General features: G+C 44.9%; 1 protein-coding gene across 1 annotated transcript in view; it reads left to right on the forward strand.

Annotated features, from left to right (window-relative positions):
* Positions 1-16,495: 16,495 nt before the first annotated feature.
* Positions 16,496-25,703, forward strand: part of CFAP54 (cilia and flagella associated protein 54) — a gene marked incomplete at its 5' end in the record, with an annotated part of 119,110 nt that continues 109,902 nt past the window's right edge. The window contains 2 exon segments of the mRNA XM_054168042.1: positions 16,496-16,683; positions 23,701-23,806. Of these exon segments, the coding sequence (XP_054024017.1) occupies positions 16,496-16,683; positions 23,701-23,806 (294 nt within the window).

Raw genomic sequence — 25,703 nt, forward strand, 5'->3', positions numbered from 1 at the left:
TTAAAGAGTAAGAAATGGGGACACTAAGAGGGGCCTGAGGAACGTTGGGGTACTATGAACTGCCAGTGATGTTTTAGGAGGCTTGAGTGAGGATGAAAGGAGGCTGAACTGTGGAAGAAAGGAAGCCATGGGGGCTCCTAAAGCCCTTCCCACTCTCGCAACCTGTCCTCTCCCACAAACCATTCCACCTTAGAGACCCTCTCCCCATGGTTCCCATTAGCTGTAATATCTCCATGCTCAGGTCTCACGCAGCTGTGAGAGCTGACTCTACAGCCTGCATCATCTTTCAGCAGCCACAGGTCACTTCCTTTATCTTCCATGTGGATGGCAACGGGGCAGGCCAGGGACCTTTCCCTGGTGGTGATATGGGAAAAAGAAGAGGACAGAGCACCAACAGGAGAGCAGGAAGGCCTGCAGTGCTGTTGCATGGTAGTCTGTATGGAGGGAAGAGGTTCAGCTAAAGCAGCTGATCTCCTCTCCTAGACCCTAGTGGAACTGACAGATTGCTGCCCTCAGCAGCTGTCAAAGGCTGTGTCTACATTAGCAATTTGTTTCAAAGCAATAGTGCAGTTTGGAAGAGAATCCTGTCATTGTCTCCAGTTACCATGTGGTGTTTCAGTTCTCAGAGTGGTTTTGGTGCATACAAAGTAAATTCCTTAAGGAGGAAAGGAAAACAGAAGCTCTGCTTCAAATCTGCGTGTCTGCTCCACGCACCCTGGTGCTAATGGGGACAGTAGGTTCCAAAATAGCCTGTGAGCTGCTTCATCTCAAGGTCCTCTAGCACATACCTAACACTTCTCCTCAGAAAGCTTTGAAACACATGTGTAGGGGAGGTGTTTGGCTCTGGGGACCAGGCTAAATATAATCCAGAATAAACCCCTAAAACACATATAATAGAAAAATGCAGTGCCTCAGTATCAGCTGTTTTGTTCCTGTGTCTGTTAGGGGAGGATGTGCACCCAGTTTAATAATTTAAGTTAGCTTTTAAACCAGCTCTTTAATCACTATTAATATTGCTTATCTTAACATGGATAGAAGCAAAAGCTGTCAGCACTCACAGCTGGGGCTGTTCAGTTTGGAAAAGAGGAGGCTGAGGGCAGACCACATTGCTCTACAACTACCTGAAAGGATGAAGAGAGGTTGGTGCTGATCTCTTCTCACAGGTAATTAGTGATAGAACAAGAAGGAGTGACCTCAAGCTACGACTGGGTAGGTTTAGACTGGACATTAGGAAAACATTTTTCCCAGCAAGAGTGGTCAGGGATTGGAATGTGCTGCCCAGGGAGGTGCTGGAGTCACCAACCCTGGATGTATTTAAAGGTGGTTTGGATATGGTGCTTGGGGCTATGGTTTAGGGGTGAACTTTGTAGAGCAGGGTTCTGGGTTGGACTTGGTGATCCTGAGGGTCTTTTCCAACCTGAATGTTTCTGTGTGTGCTGATGCTGTAGGGAGAGCTGTGGAATTGTACCCCAGGGTGTGAAAAGGAACACGGGTGGAAAACTGCACTTAGTAAAATGCTTATCCACCATGAAGGAAAAAAATAATAAGAGAGGCATGGCTGGGTGAATAACTGTGACAACATCATTCACTCCTAAATGGAAGCCACTACATGCCTGCTGCAAGGGTAGAAGAAGCCAAACATCCTTTAAGGCAGAATGATGAATAAAGAGTAACTTACAAATATAATTACAAACTGGTATAAATTCCTAACTGTTGCATTGTCTTTCTTTTTTACCCACTTGTGATTTCCATGTATTTATGACCTTCTTTATTTGCATAGCTCAGCTACAGCACTCCTCTAGGCTTCTGCAAGGGCTCTGTGCTTTTGCGATGCTATTGTCGCTTACATTTAGTTATATTTAGTTATAGTTTAAGATTTAGTTGTAGCTGCTCCCAGGAGCCATAACATGCCCTCATTGCTCACATTCCCTACTGTGAACTGCAACCATGTTCTAACAAAATGTTATGAAAGGGCATGCAAGATTAGAAAGATTCAGTCTGGAGAACAGAAGGCTCTGAGGAGACCTAATTGTGGCTTTCCAGTATCTGAAGGGGGCTATAAGAAACCTGGGGAGGGACTTTTTAGGGAGAATGGAGCAAAACTAGAAGTGAGTAGATTCAGATTGGATGTTAGAAAGAAATTCTGCCCCACGAGGGTGGTGAGACACTGGCACAGGTTGCCCAGGGAGGTGGTGGAAGCCTCATCCCTGGAGCTTTTTAAAGCCATGCTGGATGTGGTTGATGCAGTGTGAGGGATCCCTGCCCATGGCAGGGGGGTTGGAACTGGCTGATCCTTGAGGTCCCTTCCAACCCTAACAATTCTATGATTTATTTTTTTCACATGGAAAATTCTCAAGTTCTTCAGGAAGTTGTCATTTCTACAGTTTCATCTTTTCTTTTTTCTCTCTTCTTTTTTTTCCCTTTCCCTTACCCTGTAAGATAAACCTAGATATTCTGCCTTCAGATGGTAGCACATTTGGAGATCTGAGAGAAACAGGGAGCTGCTGGAACATATTGCAGAAGCCTAGAGCACTTAGCAACAGAGAGAGTGTGGGATGCAGCCACAGAAGCAGGAATGTGGAAACAAGTGACATCGGGGCGGGTGTCTGGGGAAGAAGAGCTTTTACTGTGTTTATCATTGCAGTAATTCTAAAGAACTTCACAGTGTAGGAGGTCACTGTAGCCTCTGCATATATTCTCTGTGTGACTGTTTTTCAAGCACCTATGGTAATTGTTGCCCAAGAGTGCTGGATGTATTTTTTTCCTTTTGTATTTCCTGTTTCTCTCAAACCCCAGGGAAGTACAGTTAAGACTTTTGGTTTTCTTACTTCAGCTTGTCCTGTTAAACCATGCTCATGTGACATGCACAATGAAAAGACACCTACCAGGAAACAGCTTGATTGCAGAGCTTACAAATCTAACTCTCCCTCTGCATACAGTGAAGCAGCATTTCTGTTTTGTACCAGGTCCAGCCTTTAAAGTCATACTATGTTCTGGAGTGATGCAAGCATTCCCCACAATGGTTGTTAGTGCTTTGCTCTAGAACACGATGGCAGAAGTGCTGACCAAGATAAATTGAGTTGAGATAAAAAAAAACATAGGAGTTGGATGGGACCTGCAAAGGTCATCTAGTCCAACCTCCCTGCAGGCAGCAGGGATATCTTCCATTAGATCAGGTTGCTCAGAGCCCTGCTGAGCCTGACCTGGAATATCTCCAAGGATGGGACCTCAACTACCTCCCTGGGTAACCTGTTCCAGTGTTCCACTACCCTCTTGGAAAAGAACTTCCTCCTAACATCCAACCTAAATCTCTTCTTCTCTAATTTCAAACCATTGCCCCTCATCCTATCACTGCAGGCCTTTGTAAACAGTCCCTCTGCAGCCTTCTTGTAGCCCCCTTCAGGTACTGGAAGTTCGCTATGAAGTCTCCCCAGAGCCTTCTGTTCTCCAGCTCCCTCAGCCTGTTCTCACAGCAGAGTTGTTCCAGCCCCCTGATCATTTTCATGGCCTTCCTCTGGACCTGCTGCATCAGGTCCATGTCCTTCTTGTGCTGAGGGCAGCAGAGCTGGACACAGCACTCCAGGTGAGGTCTCACCAGAGCAGAGTGGCAGAATCACCTCTCTGGATCTGCTGGCCATGCCTCTTTCGATGCAGCCTAGGATGCCATTGGCCTTACATCTTCACTATCAGAGTGAATCGTAGAAAGGGATTCAGCTATCAGTGTGTTTCTGAGCTCTGCAGGTCCCACTGAGGTGGAAAAGATTTGGAGAACTGCAGTTCTACTCACCAGCTGCTGGAAACTACTTAACTGCATTCATATGCATCTGTAAATGCAAAAACCTCCCTTCCTCTGAACAGTTACTGTGCACTTCAAACAGAGGTAAAAAAGACCACAAAATTAAGACCAAAGCTGAGTAACAAACATACTAACAAGGAAATGAATCAAGTGTAGAGACATCCCTAGACTGTAAGAGAAGGGTAGTGTAGACAAAGCATTATCAAATCATTAAAGCTACAACAGGATGAACCTGTAAAGTCAGCCCATGACACTTATGAGCAGCCATCTCTTCAAGCCTTCCAAAAGACACTGGGACCTCCTACAGCTCACTAATGAAGATCATCTTTGCCTGAACCTTCTTAGATGCCTTTGCTTAGGAATAACCCTGAAGAAATGCTCCACCATTCATATCCTCAAGGGAAAACACTTTTCCTCGAGGAAGTTTCCCACAGGTGTCTGTCTGCAAACTTCTCAGGGACTAAGCGCCAGACTGTCTCTCTGCATTATAATGTCTCTTCCATATTAATAGCTGCAGAGTCCCAGAGAGGAAATATCACTTACTGAAGAGGTTTAAAGACTTGAAATTCCAGCAGCATTGCTAAAACATATGCCTTGACCTATTCCCACTTCATGTTTTTCCTTTCTTCTTATGTTCTTCTTCTGTTGCTCTCAGCTATTGCCTTTCTCTTCTCCTAAGGAAGACCATTATCTCATTACCCCAGATCTCTGCTGTACCCAGCCTATGTAATTGCCACCACTATCAACTCTGAATTTTCTGACTCAGAAAATGTGAAGTCAGAGGCCTGAGGGAACACCACCTGCTCCACCTTCTCTGTGGAGATCTGTCAAACCCCCTCACCTTGCCATTCGGCACTCTGACTCTGCCTTCTACTCCAACAGCTTCTCCAAAAAACCTCTTAGATACTGGAAACATTAGTCCCCACCGTAGCTCCTGCTGACAGCCCTCATTTTTACATTTAAATGGTGCAAAAGCTTTTCCAAAGAAAATGAATTCTGAAGGCAGCATTTTGCCTTTTTTATGGATTTTCCTTTTCTGTCCAAACTGTTTCTCCTGAACAGCCTCTGGGGCTGTATTTGAGAGACCTACTTCCATCAGTGTTCCAGGCATGATTCTTTTCTCTGAAGGGAATTCTTTCCACCTGAGACCCTACTCTTAAACATCATAGGCATTTAGAGTGCTGCAGCCCTTTCATTTGCTGCTCCTTGTGACTACCCTCTTTCGCCTCTCTGTTCTGTCTTTGCCTCCTTGCACAGTGCTTTCTGTGGATTCTTATACTGGGCTCTCTCCTCTTTTTCCTCCCCAAAAGTATACCACTCACATGTTTTTTTCCCACCCTGTACAACAGCAGTTGTGCTATCATCTGCTACAGTTCTTTCTCCCCGTACCCCAGATGCCACATCTTACAGCCCCTGAGCTTTCAAAGTCAAGTTGCAGTCTCTTGCTGCATGCCACTATCAACAATCTCTCCCATCTTGTCATCTCCTACTGCATCCCACTATAAAAAGTCTCCCTCATCTTGTCATCTCCATATCTTTATGTTCCCAGATCGTTCACTTTGTGCACCTGTGGTACTATAAATACTGGCTATTAAATGTGCACCCACACTATGCTAAGCAGCACCCTATCAGAAAGACACAGCATGATCCCAGATACACTGACTTCAGAGACAGACTGTTCTGGTACGTCCTTCTGCTGTAATTACATTGGTTTGATATTTCCACACAGCACAGTGCTATGCCAAGTGGCTAAGCCTGTTTAGATCGGGCTCAGATGCTGCATCTGATGTTGAAGCAGGACCGGCAACAGAGCCATCTGACCTCTCACTGCAATTGGGATTTGGCCCTTATGGCACTGGTCAACTCATTTCCTGTTCCTTTTACTCTTCCCTGAAAACACACTGGTTTTCACACTCCCCATACTCCACTACCAGTTGGAGGATGTCAGGTGTGCTCGTGGAGGGCACATTTCAGCTTAGTTCCAGTTAGAAGCAGTTCAGCCCATGTATGAAATGAGTGTAGGAGATGGGGATGCTTCAGAAGAGCAGTCTTGATCACAGCCCAGTTGCTAATGTAGATGCACCCATAAGCTTAGATCTGCAAATTAGCTTGGGTTTTGGGTTTTTTTATCCATGTTTGGTACATAGTGATGATGTTTCTGTGGACTAAATTGTATTTAATTGAACTTCGTGCTACCCCAGAAGGATGTATAATGCTTTCCTCTCAGTGGAGCTCTGTCTACCTTCTGTAAGGAATCATTTTATCAGTCTTATAATGGAATTATGCAGGTACAACAGAACAACATTTGCTCCTTTAAGGATAATTTATTAAACAACTCTATTCCTAACAATAGAGAAGGAAAAATAAAACCTGGCTCGCTTACTTGGATGCTGTAAAGGTAAACACCATGCCTTTGCCTCTGAATGGAATGGAATGGAAATAGAATGGAATGGAATGGAATGGAATGGAATGGAATGGAATGGAATGGAATGGAATGGAATGGAATGGAATGGAATGGAATAGAATAGAATAGAATAGAATAGAATAGAATAGAATAGAATAGAATAGAATAGAATAAACTAGGTTGGAAAAGACCTTCGAGATCATTGAGTCCAACCTATAACCCAACACCATCTAATCAACTAAGCCATGGCACTAAGGGCATCATCCAGTCTCTTCATAAACACTCCAGTGATGGTGACTCCACCACCTCCCTGGGCAGCACATTCCAGTGACCAATCTCTCTTTGTGTGAAGAACTTCTTCCTAACATCCAGCCTAAACCTCCCCTGGTGCAGCTTGAGACTGTGTCCTCTTGTTATGTCAATCCCCCACCTGGCTACAACCTCCCTTCAGGTAGTTGTAGAGAGCAAGAAGGTCTCCCCTGAGCCTCCTCTTCTCCAGGCTAAACACCCCTGGCTCTTTCAGCCTCTCCTCACAGGGCTGTGCTCTAGACCTCTCCCCAGCCTTGTTGCCTTGCACACTGATTATGAGATTCAGGACCAAACACCAGGAAGAGTAATGCTTTTTTATTTATTTATTTATTAAAGGTGCTCCACTCTCATTAAACATTTGCAGACTGCTATTCCCTTGGAAACTAATACTTTAAAGTGTTAAGGCCCTTTAAAGTGTTAATGGGGGGAGGGAGGGGGAATAGCTAAGGGAATGCTTACTTCATCCATATGAGCTCTAAGAGTTCTATTTCTGCTCTCCAGCTTGATTACTGCAGGCTTATGTATCGGTGGCAATCAGTGGTTTACCACCAAAGGAAGTCAGAATCCCTGCAGGAAACACCTGCACTTCTACCCATTCTTGTTAGCAGCTGGTTGCAAGGCTGGGATTTCAGTTTTCCTTCTAGCAAACTATTTACTCTTCTTTAGTGTCATTATACTTTTCAGTATTGTGTTTTCCTGCAGCCCTGCTAGGGTTTTGATGATCCAGGATCTGCATTTCTAGAGGTACGCTGATCAAAATATAATCCTGTTTCTGGACAGTTTTGATTCCATTAAAAACCCAATCAGGCAACAGTACCAACTGCTCTGAAAAAAGAAACTATTCTAATATTTACTTAAACTGAAATAGAGCCAACTTGCCCTGGTTATAGGAAAGTGAGGGCTGGACTCTTCTCCCAGGTAGCAAGTGATAGGACGAGAGCAAATCTATCATGTGTGGCAAGGTACTTCTTTATTTTTCAGCTCTTCTTTGAAATCGCTTCAAAACATTTATAGAAACCTTGATGACCTGTAGATGTATTCAAATGACCTCAAGTGGCAGCAGGGAAGGTCTAGATTGGATATTAGGAAAAATGTCTTCACCAAAGAAGTCATTTGGCACTGGAACAGGCTGCCCAAGGGGGTGGTGGAGTCACCATCCTTGGAAGTGTTTAAAAAGCACCTGGATGAGGAGCTTAGGGACATGGTCTGGCAGCTGTGTACAGGGAGATGTCAGGTTACAGTCGGACTTGATGATCTTTGGGTCTTTTCCAACCAGGTGATTCTATGATTCTATGTTCCAGTATTCTAGAAAGCAGACAAATAACCTTCCACAGGGATGTAGAATGGGAAACAATTCCTTGTTGTGAAGCATTGATTTTTCACCATTCTAAAATACAGAGATAAGAGCTCACAGTGATAGGATCACACACACAATTATTACTGGAAATAATATTATTAGAAATAGCATAATAAGGTAATGCAATAATGCATATCCCAAAAAGCTCAGAATGGTGTCTATTCTCAGAAAGAATAACCTAGAAAATACAATTGCACAGAATGATAAATTGAAAGTGTTGTTGAAAAACAGAAAACATTCAAATAACTGTGTGATGACAAAGAGATTTTTCTCTTCTTCCTTCAATAAGCAAGGCCTAATAACCAACAAATAGCTATTCTTCCACACTGTGTAATTTTCTGCTGCTGACTTCCAAGCTGCTAAATCTCCTAGTCCAAGGTCAGGCTATTGCTCAAAACGATTTCTGTCAGCTGCCTAAACAAACCTCAGTCAGCACATACTTAGAATTTGGAGCAAAATGCTCTGGCAAGCGAATGAGAAACCAGTGAGAATGGAAAATGGAAGCAACGGTGCCCTAAAGTTCCAGAAACCATACTGCAGAGCAATAAGAAATGGCCTGAGCAGAAATGCATTGATCTAAAAATATTGGAGGTCATCACCAGGTTATTTTAGGTGTCCCTTTGTTTGCTGCCAATGCTTAATTCCTAGAAGAGTCTATTTTGATCCTGTGAGTACTCCCAGACCAAATGCACAACAGAGAAAGTGTTATGATAAGGATGCATTCAGCTACTCAGGAGTCAGATAGGCAGTAGTCTTATTTCCCCAAGATGATTTCTATCTGCAGCATTTGTAGCAGCTCAGAATTCTAACAGCCTAAATGTGCAGCAGCAGCATATGAATAAAAATGCATGGTCCTGTTTGTCTTCAAGAGAAATTTGGAAAGGCCTTCAGGACTAATTTCTTTCTTGGATGAGGCTATATTTCTTCTATCTTAAAGTTTGTCTTGAGAATCTATATGAAATTAAGAAAATGCCAGATGGTTTTAAACAAAGTAGATCACTGTTTCCCCACTCCCCCCAGAATCAAATCTTAACTACTAGATACCTAGCAATCAGTTTAAGCTGAATGCAGCTGAAATAGAATTCATTTTCATGCTCCAGCTCTGCTCCTCCTTTTCTCACATTCCATAGAAAAATATAACCATCTTGCCTGCCTCAATAAATTGGAGGATGTTTTTAGCTCAGCCCCCTCTCTAGGTTTTTATACATGCAGCTAAGTGTTTTGCATTTATAGTGTGTTTCTAAGATGCAGCTTTCATGGACATCATTAAAAATCTTGTTCAGACTTTCACCTTTTCAGGGCTGGAAGGGATTTATAGGGCTTTTCTACAAGACTTCTTTACTAATGCTCTAAACTGGCTTTAAGCATAGCTTCTTCATTAGAAGAACCCCTACAGCTTCCTGATCTTTGAGCAAGACAGCTTTGCCACCATGGTCTGTCTGATCAACCATAGTTAGTACATCTCCAGAAGAAACATTTGCAGCCCCCTGAAAATCCTTCCAAAATCATTTCATAGAATCATAGAATCAATAAGGTTGGAAAAGACCTCAGAGATCATCAAGTCCAGCCTATCACCCAACACCTCATGACTAACTAAACCATGGCTCCAAGTGCCACATCCAAGCCTTTTTGAACACCTCCAGGGATGGTGACTCCACTACCTCCCTGGGCAGCACTTTCCAATGGCAAATTACTCTTTCTGGGAAGAACTTCTTCCTAACATCCAGCCTAAACTTCCCCTGGTGCAGCTTGAGACTGTGTCCTCTTGTTCTGGCGCTGGTTGCCTGGGAGAGGCACCACCTGGCTACAACCTCCCTTCAAGTAGTTGTAGAGAGCAAGAAGGTCTCCCCTGAGCCTCCTCTTCTCCAGGCTAAGCAACCCCAGCTCTCTCAGCCTCTCCTCCCAGGGCTGTGCTCCAGACCTCTCCCCAGCCTTGTTGCCGTTCTCTGGACACCTTCAAGCATCCCAATATCCTTCTTCAATTGAGGGGCCCAGAACTGGACACCTGATGCCTGTTCGAGTAGGATGTATTTGTAAAGTGGAATGAAGCAAATCTGAATCAAATAAAGACAATTAGAAATGTGGTCTAATCAACCAGAATTAGTACCTCTCCAGAAGAAACATTTGCAGCCCCCTGAAAATCCTTCCAAAATAAGCTGTATCACTTGATGCCTCTTTGAGTAGGAGGTTTTTGTAAAGTGGGATAAAGCAAATCTTAATCAAATAAAGACAATTAGAGGAATTTTAGTCAGGCTGCCTCACATCATAAACAGTTTCATCTTTTGAAAAGTCACTGAAGGACTTTGGTGTGCTCAGCTGCTACCTGAGGCACTTAAACCCATAAAGCACATCTGAGAATTTGCTGCATTTCAACTTAAACAACTTAAACCTCTTACAGAGGTATTTTTTTTTTACATAAAAACCCCCTTCTGCATCTCCCTCCCCAAAGAGTGGTTAACCCACTCAGTGCATAACAAAGCAGCCTGAGTGGGTGAGTCAAATCTCACAGATTGTTCACAGACATATTACACATTCCTACACTTTCTTTGGTGGGTTGGGGGGAGGGGAAATAACAGAAGAAATCAGCTGCACAGCATCACTTCTCCCACATGACATTATTTGCTGCAAATCCACTGAAACTCATCCAGATGCCTAATAATGCTTCTCTAATGATTAAAAAGAAACTGAGAAAACCTTTTTTTTTTGGGGGGGTGTGCATTCACACTCACTTGAAAGGAAAAAAAATTGCTTCCACGTTATCATCCTGCAAGCTTACACTTCATCCTCAAAATCTGGCTCCGAAACCTTTCGTATGATGCAGCCAAAACACAGTGACAACTGTCACCCCAAACTGGAACACAGCTCTGGAAGGAGCTGGCAATTGCACAGTTCTCAGTCATTGCAGTTCTTCCTCGTGTTGAGCACTCTTTCCCTACACTAACTTTTCCTACACTAACACACTAGATCAGAAAGGGAGCCAAGAACTGTCTTCAAGTGAAAACTTAGCATTTCCTTTCTCTTAACATTCACTTACATTGAAACTGTCACAGGTCTGCTTCAGCATACCTTAAAGAACCAACAATTGCTTGCCTAAAAGGTAGGACTTGATTTTGAAGGTCTTTTCCAACCTGGTTAATTCTATTCTATTCTATTCTATTCTATTCTATTCTATTCTATTCTATTCTATTCTATTCTATTCTATTCTATTCTATTCTATTCTATCCTATCCTATCCTATCCTATCCTATCCTATCCTATCCATCTTATCCTATCCTATCCTATCCTATCCTATCCTATCCTATCCTATCCTATCCTATCCTATCCTATCCTATTTTTTATGTTAAATTTTGTCCCAGAGTTCAGAGACCATTCCATTGTTTGACAGTTTTGTGCCCTATGGGGAGAGGCTGAGGGAGCTGGGATTGCTTAGCCTGCAGAAGAGGAAGCTCAGGGGAGACCTCCTTGCTCTCTACAACTACCTGAAGGGAGGTTGTAGCCAGGTGGGGGTTGGTCTCTTCTCCCAGGCAACCATCACCAGAATAAGAGGACACAGTCTCAAGCTGCACCAGGGGAGGTTTAGGCTGGATGTTAGAAAGAAGTTCTCCATAGAAAGAGAGATTGCCCATTGGAATGTGCTGCCCAGGGAGGTGGTGGAGTCACCATCACTGGAGGTGTTTAGAAAGAGACTGGATGGGGTGCTCGGTGCCATGGTTTAGTTGATTAGATAGTGTTGGATGATAGGTTGGACTTGATGATCTCAAAGGTCTCTTCCAACCTGGTTAATTCTATTCTATTCTACTGCACAGTGACAGGATTAGCTGGAATGATTTAAAAATATATTTCACTGTCCCAGCAAAGGACTCAATCTGTTGCTGTGTTTGAGGAGGGTAGATTTGAGGAGGGTAGATGGATATCAGAATGCCATTCTTTAAAGTAAGGGTGGTGAGGCACTGGAACAGATTGTGGATGCTCCCACCCTGGAGGTCTTCAAGGCCACATTGGACAAGGCCATGAGCAACCTGGTCTAGTGGAAAGGTAGTCCTGCCCATAGCAGGGGGATTTGAGCTAGGTCCCTTCCAACCCAACCCCTTCTATGATTCTATGACTGAGTCCTAAATAAGCCATTCCCATCATCTCTTCAGATGTCCTTGCCCTTGCAGTCAGGCATGTGCTTTCCCAATTCAGGACATGTTTCTTCACAGGACAGCTGAAATTACAAATGCTATCAGAACATGACAGCAGGTCTCTCATCTCATTACCAATCTTCCACTGAAAGGCAGCAGGTAGCCCCCTTAGGTGAGGTTAGGAATCCACAAACTCTGTTTGAATGTAAGGCATCTAAAGACACTATCAGTAAGCCACAAGCAGCTCTACCAAACAGCCCTAAACCACGAAGGTCAGAAGGACGGGAGGGAAATGATGACAGTATCATCCCTCATAGTTATCCATAAAAGCCTTGTATTCCCATATCTCTCATCAGGTGTAGGTATCAAAAGTGCCCCAGATTGCAATAGCAATTTATTTTCCCATCTGTTGCACCTCTCTGCTTCCTGTGCTTGTGGTTATTTGAAAGGTACAACAATCCCAGCAAGTGGTTTGCCTCTTACAAGCTTAGCTCCTTTTTTTCTCCTCCCACTGGACACCTTCATCACATTTAAAAAGTGTATTCCTGGCATCCAGCAACTTAGTTTACATCTTCCAACTATCTGATAGCTTTTAAAGGACTTTTATCAGGCAGCTTACAGCTGCTCTTTTGTATGATACCTGAGCCATGTGAATAAGAAATGCTGTAGTCATGTAAGACGTCTCGTTTCCTTGACCTTGTTTTCATTGCTTAACTCTCAAACCGAATTTCTCCATAAGAATCAGCCCATACCTGCCACCACAGCTTTCTCTACAGTTACTTCTGTATTTTAAATCCAGCCATGCACATCTCATTCAAAGGGGGAGAACTGGGGATTCTCAGTGGCACTTCTGACCAAGCAAATGCAGATACTACTTCTGATAATGCCAGCCCATAAATATGTTAAGCATTCTTTTAAAATCCCATGTCTTCATTAGCCTGTCAGTCTGAAGAGTAGGGTCATGGCCCAGAATCACTGCAACTCAGATTTATATGGGGGGTGGTGGTGTTGTCCTAAAAGCAACAAGGAAAAGATGACATAAATTTCTCTCTTTCATCTCTGGATGCTGTCAAGTTACCCTGCAGAAGTCTGGTTATACCGCATCAATGAATGCCTCTTGTCTCTGAATATCAAAGAGCAAAATCTACAGGCACCATAATCCAGGTGTACATTAACTGCAGGCATCCTAGGAGGGGGTCTGAACATGCATCTCAGAATTACTCATCGGAAACAAACTCACAGGAAACAAACTAAACAGGGCTTGAATGCCTTACGTTCAGCACCTGTACCCTTATACCACTGCACACTCTTCCTGTCCATCTCTGCTGTGATCATACAGTGTTTCCCCTCTTTGTTTGCTCTTAGTAGCCACTGCTGGTCATACAAGTGGAACTGACACATGAAAAGTAAGCAGGCAGCTTGATGAGTTAGCAGTGAAGTTTTCCCCCTTTCTGACTCAAGCAGACACTTCCTATGTGGGTTGTTACTAAGTTAACTCTTTGTGGGTCGTGTTTCTGAGGCAGCTTCCTCCTATCTGGTTTGGTGACATTAAATCACAAGTTGCTATGACCTCCTTGCTTGGGTCAGTGCATTGACCTAAATTCTATTTCTTGGGCCCCTGTCTGTGCCCTGTCTCCATAAGCTCATCTACTTTCTCCCTAATTTTACTGTAATCATCATTATCATTTATTTAGATTACCATCTAAATGTTCCCCTCCAAGGATGAATAAATCATTAGCCTTCCAATCAACACATCACTTTTTTTTTTTTAGGGTGTAGGGACAGATGTCCTTCAATGAATTGCTACAAACTTTTGGAGTCATTCAGGTACTGGTGTGCACACTCCCCTTTTCTGAGGATATTGTCCTGTCATGGTTGTAACTTCAACAGCTACCACTCTCTTTTGTATAACTAAGCTTTTCTTCTGTAAACATCAGGATATGGAGACTGAAGGAACCTATAGTGCTTCTGAAGTTCAAAAGTTCTATTCCTTTAGCTACAAGCCTTTTAGACTTTGGGATTCAGTGAATGTTTGACCTATTAAATGTAAGATGGAGACTATCTGTGTAAATCTGAGCCTTCTCCAGAGCAATAAAATAGAAATCAATATTGTAAGCCTCCAAAATTGAAGGAACATGCACACCATAATGCTTGCTGCCATGTAGGTCCTTGAATCCTTCATGGCTTTCCGCCCTGGATGCTGAGATGATCAGAACTGCCCTCCTTACACTAAACCTCCACCTAGCAGGGAGTACACACCTGGACCCTTGTCGACATCCGACCCAGCAATTTGAGACTTAATGTTGTTCACAGCTGATCAGCTATGCTCTGGGTAACCTCCCAGTGGTTAAAGCTTTATCTTTACATAGTTCTGTACTCTTCTGCTGGCCCTACTCCCTTTCTTTTACTATTTTCTTTGATTCACTTTGTTTCTATGGCTGAAACACTAGCGTTACAGCCAGTCCACCATCTGCTAGCCAAATATTAGACATATGCAAAGTTTTAGTCAACGGTTTAATTTCCAGTCTCTCAAGTGCCCCTTGACGCTTCTAGGCACTGCTACTTTGTTCAGGGTACGCCTCTGAGTCCCCATGGATATGATCAGCCCTTTGGGATGCAGCACCATCTAGTGAGGCAAACTCGGATTATCACAGGCAGTTGAAAGGGGTGCCACCAGAGCGGCACAAACCGCTTTTCACAAGAGGCCAGTGTTTGCTAGTCATCTGGAATCCATCACAGGAAGCTCTTTGGTTAGCATGGCAAAGAACAAGCAAAACCTTTGAATGCAGCAGTAACTGCTCTCCCAGCCAAGTTCTCCTATTACGGTTGTCTTGCAAAATTTCTCGCGGTACCCAGTGGTTTCTAAACCCCAGCATCATCACCTTTGTGCTACGTGCGTTTCTTTTTCATTGCAGGCTTTGTTTTCTACTGCCTCCAGAGAAATCTGAGGAACTCGCTCCCTCCCGCACTCCCACCTAAAATGCACAGCCATTGTTGCTGGAACGAACTCCATGCATATCAATCGCCTGCGATGATTCCTGCTAACACCTTCCCATAGTCACACAGTACCTGGTAAGCGATGGATGCACACAGCTCCCAGCCGGTAATAATACAAGATCAGTGTGTAACGTGAGTCAGACACCTCAGTCATAAATTAATTAATTTATTTGTACTTGGTGGATGTTCCCCACGGCCTGATTCTCACGTAATTTCTCTGGCCTGGCTAATGCATGATTTTCTGGTTCCTCTACGGATGCACTTTTCAGCTACTTCTTCACTTTATCCTTCTCTATTGATCCTTTTCCATTCACTGTCATGAAACGGCCTCCAGCTGGCCCTGGCTTCCAGGCTTCATTGCTCACTCACTGCATTTCTAAGCTTTCTTTTCCATGTTCTCGATTAAGCTGCCGCTTGTGCTCATCATGAAAATGAACAGTGCAGCATAGCTGGTTTCCTTCACATCCCTCCCAAACTGCCCTACCACAATGCCTATAAAGAACTGGAAAACACATAGGTTGCTATGGCCACCTATAGTAACACGAACAAATACATCTCCTAGTTCACCACCTTTTTCATTAATAGGCAAATATAACCTTTAGAGAGTTATCACACTTTCTTCTATCTATAATGCCTTCACACAACAAACAACCTCGATACTGCAATGCCTTTGGATAGCCGCTGCCAGGGCGCATGGAGAAAGACAAAAGGCTCTTTCACAGAGTCACACAGTGGGAGGGGTTGGAAGTGTCCTCTGGCGATCATCGAGTCCAACTGCCCTGCCAAAGCAGATTCACCTAGACAGGTCACACAGGAAAGCGTCCAGGCAGGTTTGGAAAGTCTCCAGAGAAGGAGGCTTCACATCTCTGGGCAGCCTGTGCCAGTGCTCCGGCACCTTTACAGGAAAAATGGTTTTCTTTATGCCGAAGTGGAATTTCCTGTGTTGCAGTTTGTATCCATTGCCCCTCATCCTATCGCTGGGCACCACTGAAAGGAGACTGGCCCCTTCTTGTCTCCCACTCTTCAGATATTTCTAGACACTAATAGGATCCTCACTCAGCCTTTCCTCATAAGAAAGATGCTTTATTCCCTTAATCATCCTCGCGGCCCCCTGTTGGACTCTCTAGTAGTTCCCTGTCTCTGGGACTAGGGAGCCCAGAACTGGATGCAACACTCCAGGTGCGGTCTCAGCAAGGCAGAATAGAGGGGCGGAAGCACCCGAGGCCATTGGGGACCTGCTGGAGACAGGTGAAGAACTCTGCCGTGTGCCCTTCCTTCTGTGCGAGACCCCGCACTCACCCCCGGACCGCCGAGCCGAAGGCCCCTTCCCCAGGGCACGAAGGCAGGTTTCGTTCCTCGGCCGCCCCAGGGCTCAGCCCCAGGGTTCGTCCCCAGGGTTCAGCCCCAGGGCTCAGCCCCAGGGGCCCCCACGGCCGCCGGCCGTTGCTGGGAGCCGTTGCCTGGCGACGCCGCCGCGTCGCCTCCGTACCGGTCCGCAGCATGGCGGAGCGCACCGCACCGCGCTTCTCCGCCGTGGTCCCGCAGCCCCCACCGGCTTCTTCCTTCGGGGCCGTGGCGCCGGGCAACCCGGTGGTAGACAGCTTCAAGGCCGAGCTGCGGAACGTCCTGGGCTTCTTGCGGCGGCTGGCATCGGCGCGGGAGCCCAAGGGGCAGCAACACGACAACCACCGCCGCGGGTAGGGGCTGCGCCGCCGCCCCCTTGTCGACCCCACTTGCCGTTCCCGCTAGCCCCTGCCGCAATCCCCGCTTTCTCGACCGCTCCAGTCTTTCTTTGCCCTCCTGCTCCAGCCCCTGGCCTGAGGGGTGTATCCCCGCCGCTCTCGGCTGTGCTCCCTGTCCCACCGGGCACTGTCATGGAACCTGCCTCGCCCCTCCTGGCTCCCCAGATGCTCTTCCCTCCACCGCCCCTGGCCTGGGAGACAGCAGCCAGGGAGGCTGTTAATCTGGGCCAGTTTCTCTAGCAGTGTGCCAAAACACCACCAATCCATTTTCCATTCTTTTAATTAAAACCCCTCTAAAATCTGAACACTTCTTTTTTTGTCCTCCCCAGCACTTCCTAGAAGCTAATGCTTTAGGGAATAAGGGGTTGTGGCAGTTGGTAAACACCACAGTTTGCTGTATCAGAGCTGCTTGAGCTTTCTGTTAGGAAAATCCCTTCACAGTACTGGAGAAACTGGCAGCCCACCAGCACGTTGCTGCTGCGTGCCAGGGTGAATGCTGGTGGCACGTACGTGCCTCTCGAAGATGCACTGGCAGTGGGGCTTACAGAGGGATAACACCAGACAGCTCTTTTTGTGCATGTGGCTATGCTGGTATATGTTTATACACAGAGATGCAGCCAGGGTATATGGCAAGTTTGAGTGTGCTTGTTTGTTTGCTTGTGTACATGCAGATCTGTGGGTATGCACACATCTAGGTTTTGAAATGCAGCTAAGACAGAGCAACAGGAATCAGAGTGTGAATCATAATGTATGCATATGTCTTCTGTAGACTGGGCATTTCTCATGGAGCTCTCCATATTGCATTTACATACATTATGAGATGAGACTTCAGCTGCTTACTTTAAGGCAAATGGTTGTTTTTCTATCATAATTACCTGAGCAGTGTTCTAAATTTACAGAGTCACAGATTGCATTGGGTTGGAAGGGACCCTCAAAGGTCACCTTGTCCAACCTCCCTGCAGTGAGCAGGGACATCTCTAACTAGACCAGACTGCCCAGGGCCACATCAAGTCTGATCTTGAATGTCTCCAGTCATGGGGCCTCAAACATAACTCCAGTATTTCACCACTCTCATTGTGAAGAACTTCCTCCTGATGTCCAGCCTAAATCTACCCTGCTCTGGTTTCAAATCATTGTCCTTCATCCTATTGCTGAATTCAAGGGCTTCTAAACAGTCCCTCTCCAGCCTTCCTGTAGGTCCCCTTCAGATGTCAAAATTTAACTACAAGGTCTCCCTGAACCCTTAACTTCTGGAGGATGAACAGCCCCAATTCTTTCAGTCTGTATAGAAGAGGTGCTCCAGCCTGCTGATCATCTTAGTGGCCTCCTCTGGACCCATTCCAGAAGGTCCATGTCTCTATTGTGTTGGGGGTCCCATAGATGGACACAGCACCCCAGGTGAGGTCTCACCAGAGCAGAGTGGCAGAATCACCTCTCTCCATCTGCTGGCCACACTTCTTTAGATGCAGCCCAAGATGCAATTTGCCTTCTGGTCTGCAGGTGAGCATTGTTGGCTCATGCCCAGGTCTTTAAGATAAAGTATGAAACTTTCTCAGATTATCAACACATAATGCAAACACACACAGGAGTTAGGTTACAGAGTGCTTATCTTATCAGTTAGGTGGAGCTTCTACCCTGCTGTGTGTCACTGGGTACTTTCCTCAATGCAGTCCACAAATCATAGAATCATAGAATCAATAAGGTTGGAAAAAGCCTCAGAGATCATCAAGTCCAACCTATCACCCAACACCATCTAACCAACTAAACCATGGCACTAAGTGCCTCATCCAATCTCTTCCTAAACACCTCCAGTGATGGTGACTCCACCACCTCCCTGGGCAGCACATTCCAATGGCCAATTTCTCTTGCTGGGAAGAACTTTCTCCTCTCCTCCAGCCTAAACGTCCTGTGGCACAGCTTGAGACTGTGTCCTCTTGTTCTGGTGCTGGTTGCCTGGGAGAAGAGACCAACCCCCACCTGGCTACAAGCTCCTTTCAGGTAGTTGTAGAGAGCCACAAGGTCTCCCCTGAGCCTCCTCTTCTCCAGGCTAATGACTCTTCTCTACAGGAGCTGTGTACATTTTCAGGAGCTATGAAATTCTGCAGCCTGGTATTTGTCTCCACTGGAGATCTTTCCTTTTCTAAGCTCTCTGGATTTCCAGTTTGCTTATGTGACATGTTCATTGTCAGGTCTAGGCTTGGATCTGTCATGCAGATACCAGTCTTCAGGCTTTTGCCTGGTATTTTGAATTGCACTTTGTTGGCTTTTCAATGTTACTGCCGCATCTGATTTCAGTGCTTTGCTATTTCTAAGCCTTTCTGTAGCTTCAGACCATTTTTTTTTCTTCTTCAGCTGATCTTTATTCCTACTTTGAAAGCTATCCATAGAGGAAGGTAGGAATTCCATTCAGCTCCTTCAGGCAAATTTCTGGCAGTTAACACATCCATTTTATCTTCTCCACATCCATTGTATCCTGTAGTTGGATGTTGGGCATGCTGAATCTGATCTGTTTGCCCTTTTTTTTAATGTGAACAGTGCCTCCAAGCCTTTCTTAACCTTATCCTCTGGCATCTTTTGACCTGAGCAGGCTCAATCTTATTCCAGCTGGTACTTTGTAGGTGTGACTCACATCCACACATTACTCAGTTGGCATGGGAGCGTTTTCTTACCCAAAGAATCCTGCAGCGTTCATCATGGAGGTGAGAACTAACCCAGCCTGGGTCTTGATCCCAGAAGTCACAAAATTCCAGGGTGTTGAGAATGTTGTGTAACATGAAGCTCCCAGTAGCTCTGCATCCTCTGTCATTCTTCATTTGTATAGGGGCACTACAGAGGTAGGAGACTGGAATTCTAATCATTATCATGTGTTCAGGCAGCTAGAAAAGTCATGAGCATTTATTTGTGATGGTGAAGTTTCAGGGTTGTTTCTCCTTTGACTCTCATTGTTTGATAGCTCAAAATTGAAGCATGTGCTGCTTGCAGAACCAGCCTCAGTCTGGTTGTTCCTAAGAATGTCTGAAGGGAATGGCTATTACATGTGCTTTCCTAAATGCTCTAAAGGCTTCTTGCTGTGTCATTTGTCAAGCTACTTTTCCTGGCACAGGTTGAGATCAAAGTGTTCTTGTCATTCAAGGAGTAAGAAAACCAGCTTCCACATGACAAGGACGTAGAGTTTAGAAAAATAAAGCTGTCAGCTTCATTCCTCCGATGCTTTTGCTGTTGATAAGTCAACAGGAAGCCATAATTTAGACACTTGCAATGTTCTAATGTAAGAAACAGAAATTACTGAGGACTTGTCCTGTACTGGAGTTATGAACCTTTTCAATCAGAAGCAGGAGCAATCAAAATTATTTCCCCTCAGCTAAATGAGAAGCTGTTTCTCCCCATTTCTCTGTGCTAGAAGGGCATCAAAGGATTACCTTGAACTATTGATTTGATCTCATGTTGTGCAGCTTAGCCACTCTTATTTAATAAGGCTTCTTTTGATCAATATCAGAGAATCCTTTACTCCCTGTAGTAAAGACTTTTGGCCCAGGAGTACAACCATGTGGGCTTTACACTTTTATGGGTTGACCTGGGATTGTTGGGTTTTGTTATTCTTGAAGTGGTTGGAAATAAAGAAACTTCACTTCTGAGCTCCAACAGCCTGGTAGTTTTTGGAATTCACTGGTTTGACTTGTTATTCTGGTGTCCTACAGCTTGTTTAAAGGAAAGGCTGATGAGCTGTTTGGGAAGTGCCTCACTCTCCTCCTTTGTCTGTGTCAAAAGAAACATTCCTGTGTCATGAATTCACTTGTGGTTAGTCATGGCACTGTAGCAGATACACCTTACCTTAATCTCCCCATCCAAGCAGAAAGTCTAGCCAGGTTGACTAGAATAATAGGCTGGAGTCACGACTTCACTAATGGATCACAGGTTTGTTACTCCTTTCCTGCATCTGAGGCTCTCATGTGTTAATGTCAGCAGTCACAGAACCACAGAATATATCTGGTTGGAGGAGACCTCAAACATCATCCACTCCAACCCTTGACGCAGCACTGAAGGGTCGACACTAAACCATGCTGGGGACTTGCCAGCTGATGGGTCTTAAAGAAATGTGTTAGTCTCACCTGCCAGAGCTTGATCCACAGCCATTCTTACTATCACCTACTTTACAGCCTTACAACTTGAAAATCACTCTTTTGTTTTTGTTTTTACCCCACTCTCTACACACACACACACACACACACACACACCCCTCCATCAAACCTCTTAGACTCTGGAATTCTTTTCCTAAGCTTCTTCCTTTGGTAGTCCAAGGGAACTCTTTTCTAGTACCTGACAGATTCCTTCTCTTTGGAGTCTCTTTGCAGACTTATCCCCACTAACTGGAGCAGAATACTTCTCTCAGTATAAGAAGCCAGTCACCACCCAAGCTGGTAATTGCCCTGGATGGACTAGGAGGGACAAATTCCCCATTTGGAAGGTGGCCTTCATTAAACTGGGCTATGGTTTCCTTTAAAAACATAATGCCTTAGAACATTTTACTGAAGCTGTTGCTTTTGGCCTAGTTTGTGCTGCTACTGCAGTTTTCCTGTAGGATACACCTCTAGAATGCCCTACTTATTTCTTTGCTACTGACTTTCAAAAACTGAGAACTGTGCTGAGATGATACTTTTAGGATTATGATTGTTGTGATTCTTTGGTATAAAGATCAGTTTGACAGGTTTCTCATAGAGCCATCTGTTTCACCTTGACATGAAAGGTGGCTCACAGCTTTTTGTGTGTGGGAAAAAAATGATGCTACTTATTGTGTTGTTTTGCCTTTTTTATCTTTTTTACTGGGAGTCTTGTGAACTGAGACTCAGAACTGTTTGTGGGATTGAGAATGGATTCCAAGTTCCTGAATGCCAGAAAACAGGATAAGAAAATGTCTTGCATTCAATGTCTTGTAGCCAGGAGGGGGTTGGTCTCTTCTCCCAGGCAACCAGCACCAGAACAAGAGGACACAGTGTCAAGCTGAGCCAGGGGAAGTTTAGGCTGGAGGTGAGGAGAAAGTTCTTCACTGAGAGAGTCGTTAGCCATTGGGATGGGCTGCCCAGGGAGGTGGTGGAGTCCCCATCCCTGGAGGTGTTCAAGACGGGGTTGGACATGGCACTTGAAGCCATGGTTTAGTCTTGAGGTCTGTGGTGACAGGTTGGACTTGATCATCTTTGAGGTCTCTTCCAACCTTGGTGATTCTGTGATCTTAAGAAATAGAAAAGCTCCAGCTGCCTCACACCACTAAGCATAAGGTTTATGTGTGAGAATTCAAACAGGACATGATTTTCAAACATTAATTCTCCTCTCTTCAGTTGTTTTCCTTCCTCATAAATTGCTCCCATGAATAATTTAGCTGTTGTGGTTTCACAAGGCACTCTTTGCTGAGCTTTCTCTGCAAGTGATTTGTTAAGAGAATAAATGCAAGAGCTGCCTGGCACCGTGAGCATTGTCAATACTATTAATAATTTGCTAACAGGAGCCTTTGCTGGAAAATCCCTGTGCTTATTATCAGTCTGTCTGATCAATTATTGTTTCCCAGTTTAAATATAACTTTCTATATGTAGGATGGGAAACTGGTACACAGGAAGGGACTGGCTCATCAAACATCAGGGACTGCAGTACTGGTGTGAAGTACTCAGTTCCTCTGTAGAGGAGAGCTTAGAGCTTCGAGCTAGTTGCTGTTTGTGGGAGGCTTGCTGCTTAAGCCAAGTGAGTAATTTGTTACAGCAAGTAATCCTCGATGACAGCTGTGGCAAGAATAACAGGCAGGGACAACAGCAATGCACTGCCACCACCACACTACCATAAAATCCTCTCTGTTCTAACCAATGTGTCATTTGCTCCTCTCTGAATCCTACCCTTTATGAATGAAGAATTCTGGTCATTCCATGCCAAATGCAGTTCATGCCACAGGCTTTCTTATGAATTTCTGCTTTTATGAGTCATAGATTCATGGAATGGTTTGGATTGGAAGGGACCTTAAAGATCATCTAGTTCTAACCCCCTGCCATGGGAAGTAACACCTCCAGTAGACCAGGTTGCTCAAGGAAAGCCTGGTCCAGCCTGGCCTTGAACACCTCTAGAGAGGGGGTATCCACAACCTCCCTGGGCAACTTCTTCCAGTGTTTCACCATGCTCACTATAAAGAATTTCTTTCTAATCTCCAGTCTAAATCTCCCCCCCTCAAGCTGCAATCTATTGCCCCTTGTCCTATCACTACAAGCCCTTGTAAAAAGTCTCTTTCCAGATTCAGGTACTGAAAAGCCACTATAAGGTCTCCCCAGAGCCTTCTCTTCTCCAGACTCATCAACCCTCACAGCCTGTTCCCATAGGGGAGGTGCTTGGCCCTCTGACCATTATGGTCCTCCTCTGGACCCACTCCAGCAGCTCAATGTCCTTTTTTTATGCTGGGACCCCAGAACTGGACTCCAGGTGGGGTCTCACAGGAGGTGGTGGAGTCACCATCCCTGGAGGTGTTCAAGAGGGGCTTGGATGTGGCACTTGGAGCCATGGTTTAGCTGTCATGAGGTATGGGGTGATAGGTTGGACTTGATGATCTCTGAGGTCTTTTCCAACCTTATTGATTCTATGATTCTAGGAGTTTCTTTACAATACCAACTTCTTTCTTTGGAACAGAACCTCTCAAACACCAGCTGAAAGATGGGAGAGATTTTCCACTTGTGACCATGTCTGAACAGCACAGGGGAGAAAATTAATCTTCTTTTAAACACAGGAGAAAAACTGGTGACAGAAATGAAACCCAGAAATGTCCTGGGCTGCCTCTTAAATCCAGGTTTAATCACAACTTCTTTTGAAGCATCCAGAAGTTCACACAGGTTTGGAAGAGAGGAGTTTTCACAATCAGAAGTTCTCTTGATTTGTTGATTTGTTATGACAAGTCTGCTGCCAGTTTAATCTGAAACCTTTGCTCCTGCATCTTCTTCTTTTCAGAGCAAACACTTTGTTTAATATTTGGATCAAATACAAGCCTCGACTGCCAGAGTGGTATTACAACAAAAAACTTCTGAAAGTTGGTGATTCCCTTGCTCAGATCAAAGTAAGTCATATGGAAACAACAAAAGAGAAGAGTCAGCCACGGTCTTTGTTTCATTATGTTTCTATACTGCTTTAATTTTTAATCATAGTTTGCTGGAAGCTATTTAGAAAGTAGCAAAAAAAGCAACCTTAAAGAAAACCAATGAAATCCCATTGAGAGCAGGTGGTTTGTATCTCTGGCTTATTATTGTAATGTTGCCTTGATTCTTCTTGATATATTTTCTATAGCTGCTGCCCAGGGGGGTTGTGGAGTCTCCCTCTCTGGAGATGTCCAAGACCTGCCTGGATGAGTTCCCGTGTGAGCTGCTTTAGGTGATCCTGCTCTGGCAGGGGGGTTGGACTGGATAACCTCTCAAGGTCCCTCCAAGCCCCTAACATTCTCTGATTCTGTGATTGCCTTTTTGAACACCAAAAAAACCCCAAACCCAAACTGAACCCCAACCAACCAACCTCCCTCCCTCCCCAAACCCCCCCCCTTTCAGGGAGGTGTAGAGGTCAATGAGGTCTCCCCTCAGCCTCCTCTTCTGCAGGCTAAACAACCCCAGTTCCCTCAGCTGCTCCTCACCAGCTCTGTTCTCCAGACCCTTCACCAGCCTGCTTCGCTGGACACACTCCAGCACCTCAGTGTCCTTCTTGCAACGAGAGGCCCAAAACTGAACCCGGTATTCAAGGTGTGGCCTCACCGGTGCCAAGCACAGAGGAACTCCCATTTTTAACCAGATTTCTTTGACTTTACAAACTTAGCTTTCATTTTATACATTTCTTTCCTTGGGGAGGGGGGGGTGGGGTGGGAGGTGGGGGGAGGGAGAAGGGGGGAAAAACAAAGAAGAGAACCCTGTGAGCTGGATGTGCATTACAAATTGTGATGATGAATTCCTGGGAAGATGAAGGTGGTGAAGCACCAGGCTCTGTGATAGATGGAGTAGAGCCTGTTCCATAAGCACCCCTCTCAATTCCTAGTTGAAAACTAATGGTGATTATTTTGAATCTTAACCTGCTTTTATGATATATATATCTCCTAAACCTCCCACAATTACTTAATGATGCATAGTCCTTAAAAATGAGTTATTTAGTAGTCAGTGTGTAAGCACCAATTTAACTTTCTGACCTCCTGTTGTTTGGTTGGGTTTTTTTGTGGTGGTGTTTTTTTTCCCTCCCCCCCCCCCCCATGACTTCTTACTTTGGATTCCTTCCTGTGGTACATCTGCTATGTATCTTTTAGGACACACCTAAATGCATTATGTCACATATCTGGAAGGTAGTTAGCCCGTTAGTCATCGTACAGATCAGCACTGACTCATTTTGCTCCCCTCCCTTTCTGCCTCTTATCTCTGGTCATGTATTTTAAACTGTTTGGGAGAGAAATTGTCTCCTTTGTTATGTGTCAGCAATGGTGTTCTGATCCACGGTGTGCTGGTCTAACGGTGTTCTGATCCATGACTAGGAGTTAGCACAGCCTGAGCCTAGGCATTAGATCACGCAAGTGACCAACTGCCCATAACTCTCCGTGGAAAGCCAGTTTCTGTGTCTGGGTGCTGCTTTCACACAGCAAAGAGGACAGCAGGGCCATGTGTGCTAGGCTCCTCAGATGATTTCTGAAGGTAATTGCTGCCATGGAGAATTATTTCACTGTGAGGGTGACAGAACACTGGAACAGGCTGCCCAGAGAGGTTGTGGAGTCTCCCTCTCTGGAGATATTCAAGACCTGCCTGGATGAGTTCCTGTGCGACCTGGTATAGGTGATCCTGCTCTGTCAGAGGGGTTGGACTAGATGATCTCTTGAGGTCCCTTCCAGCTCCTAACGTTCTGTGATTCTGTGTGATTCATGGTGGTAGGAATTCATACTGAAAAAAAAAAGAGAGTGGAGGGAAATACTTCTGAATTTTCTGTGGTTAAAC

Source organism: Dryobates pubescens, chromosome 15 (genome assembly GCF_014839835.1).
Source record: "Dryobates pubescens isolate bDryPub1 chromosome 15, bDryPub1.pri, whole genome shotgun sequence".
In the NCBI taxonomy this organism is placed as follows: Eukaryota; Metazoa; Chordata; class Aves; order Piciformes; family Picidae; genus Dryobates; species Dryobates pubescens.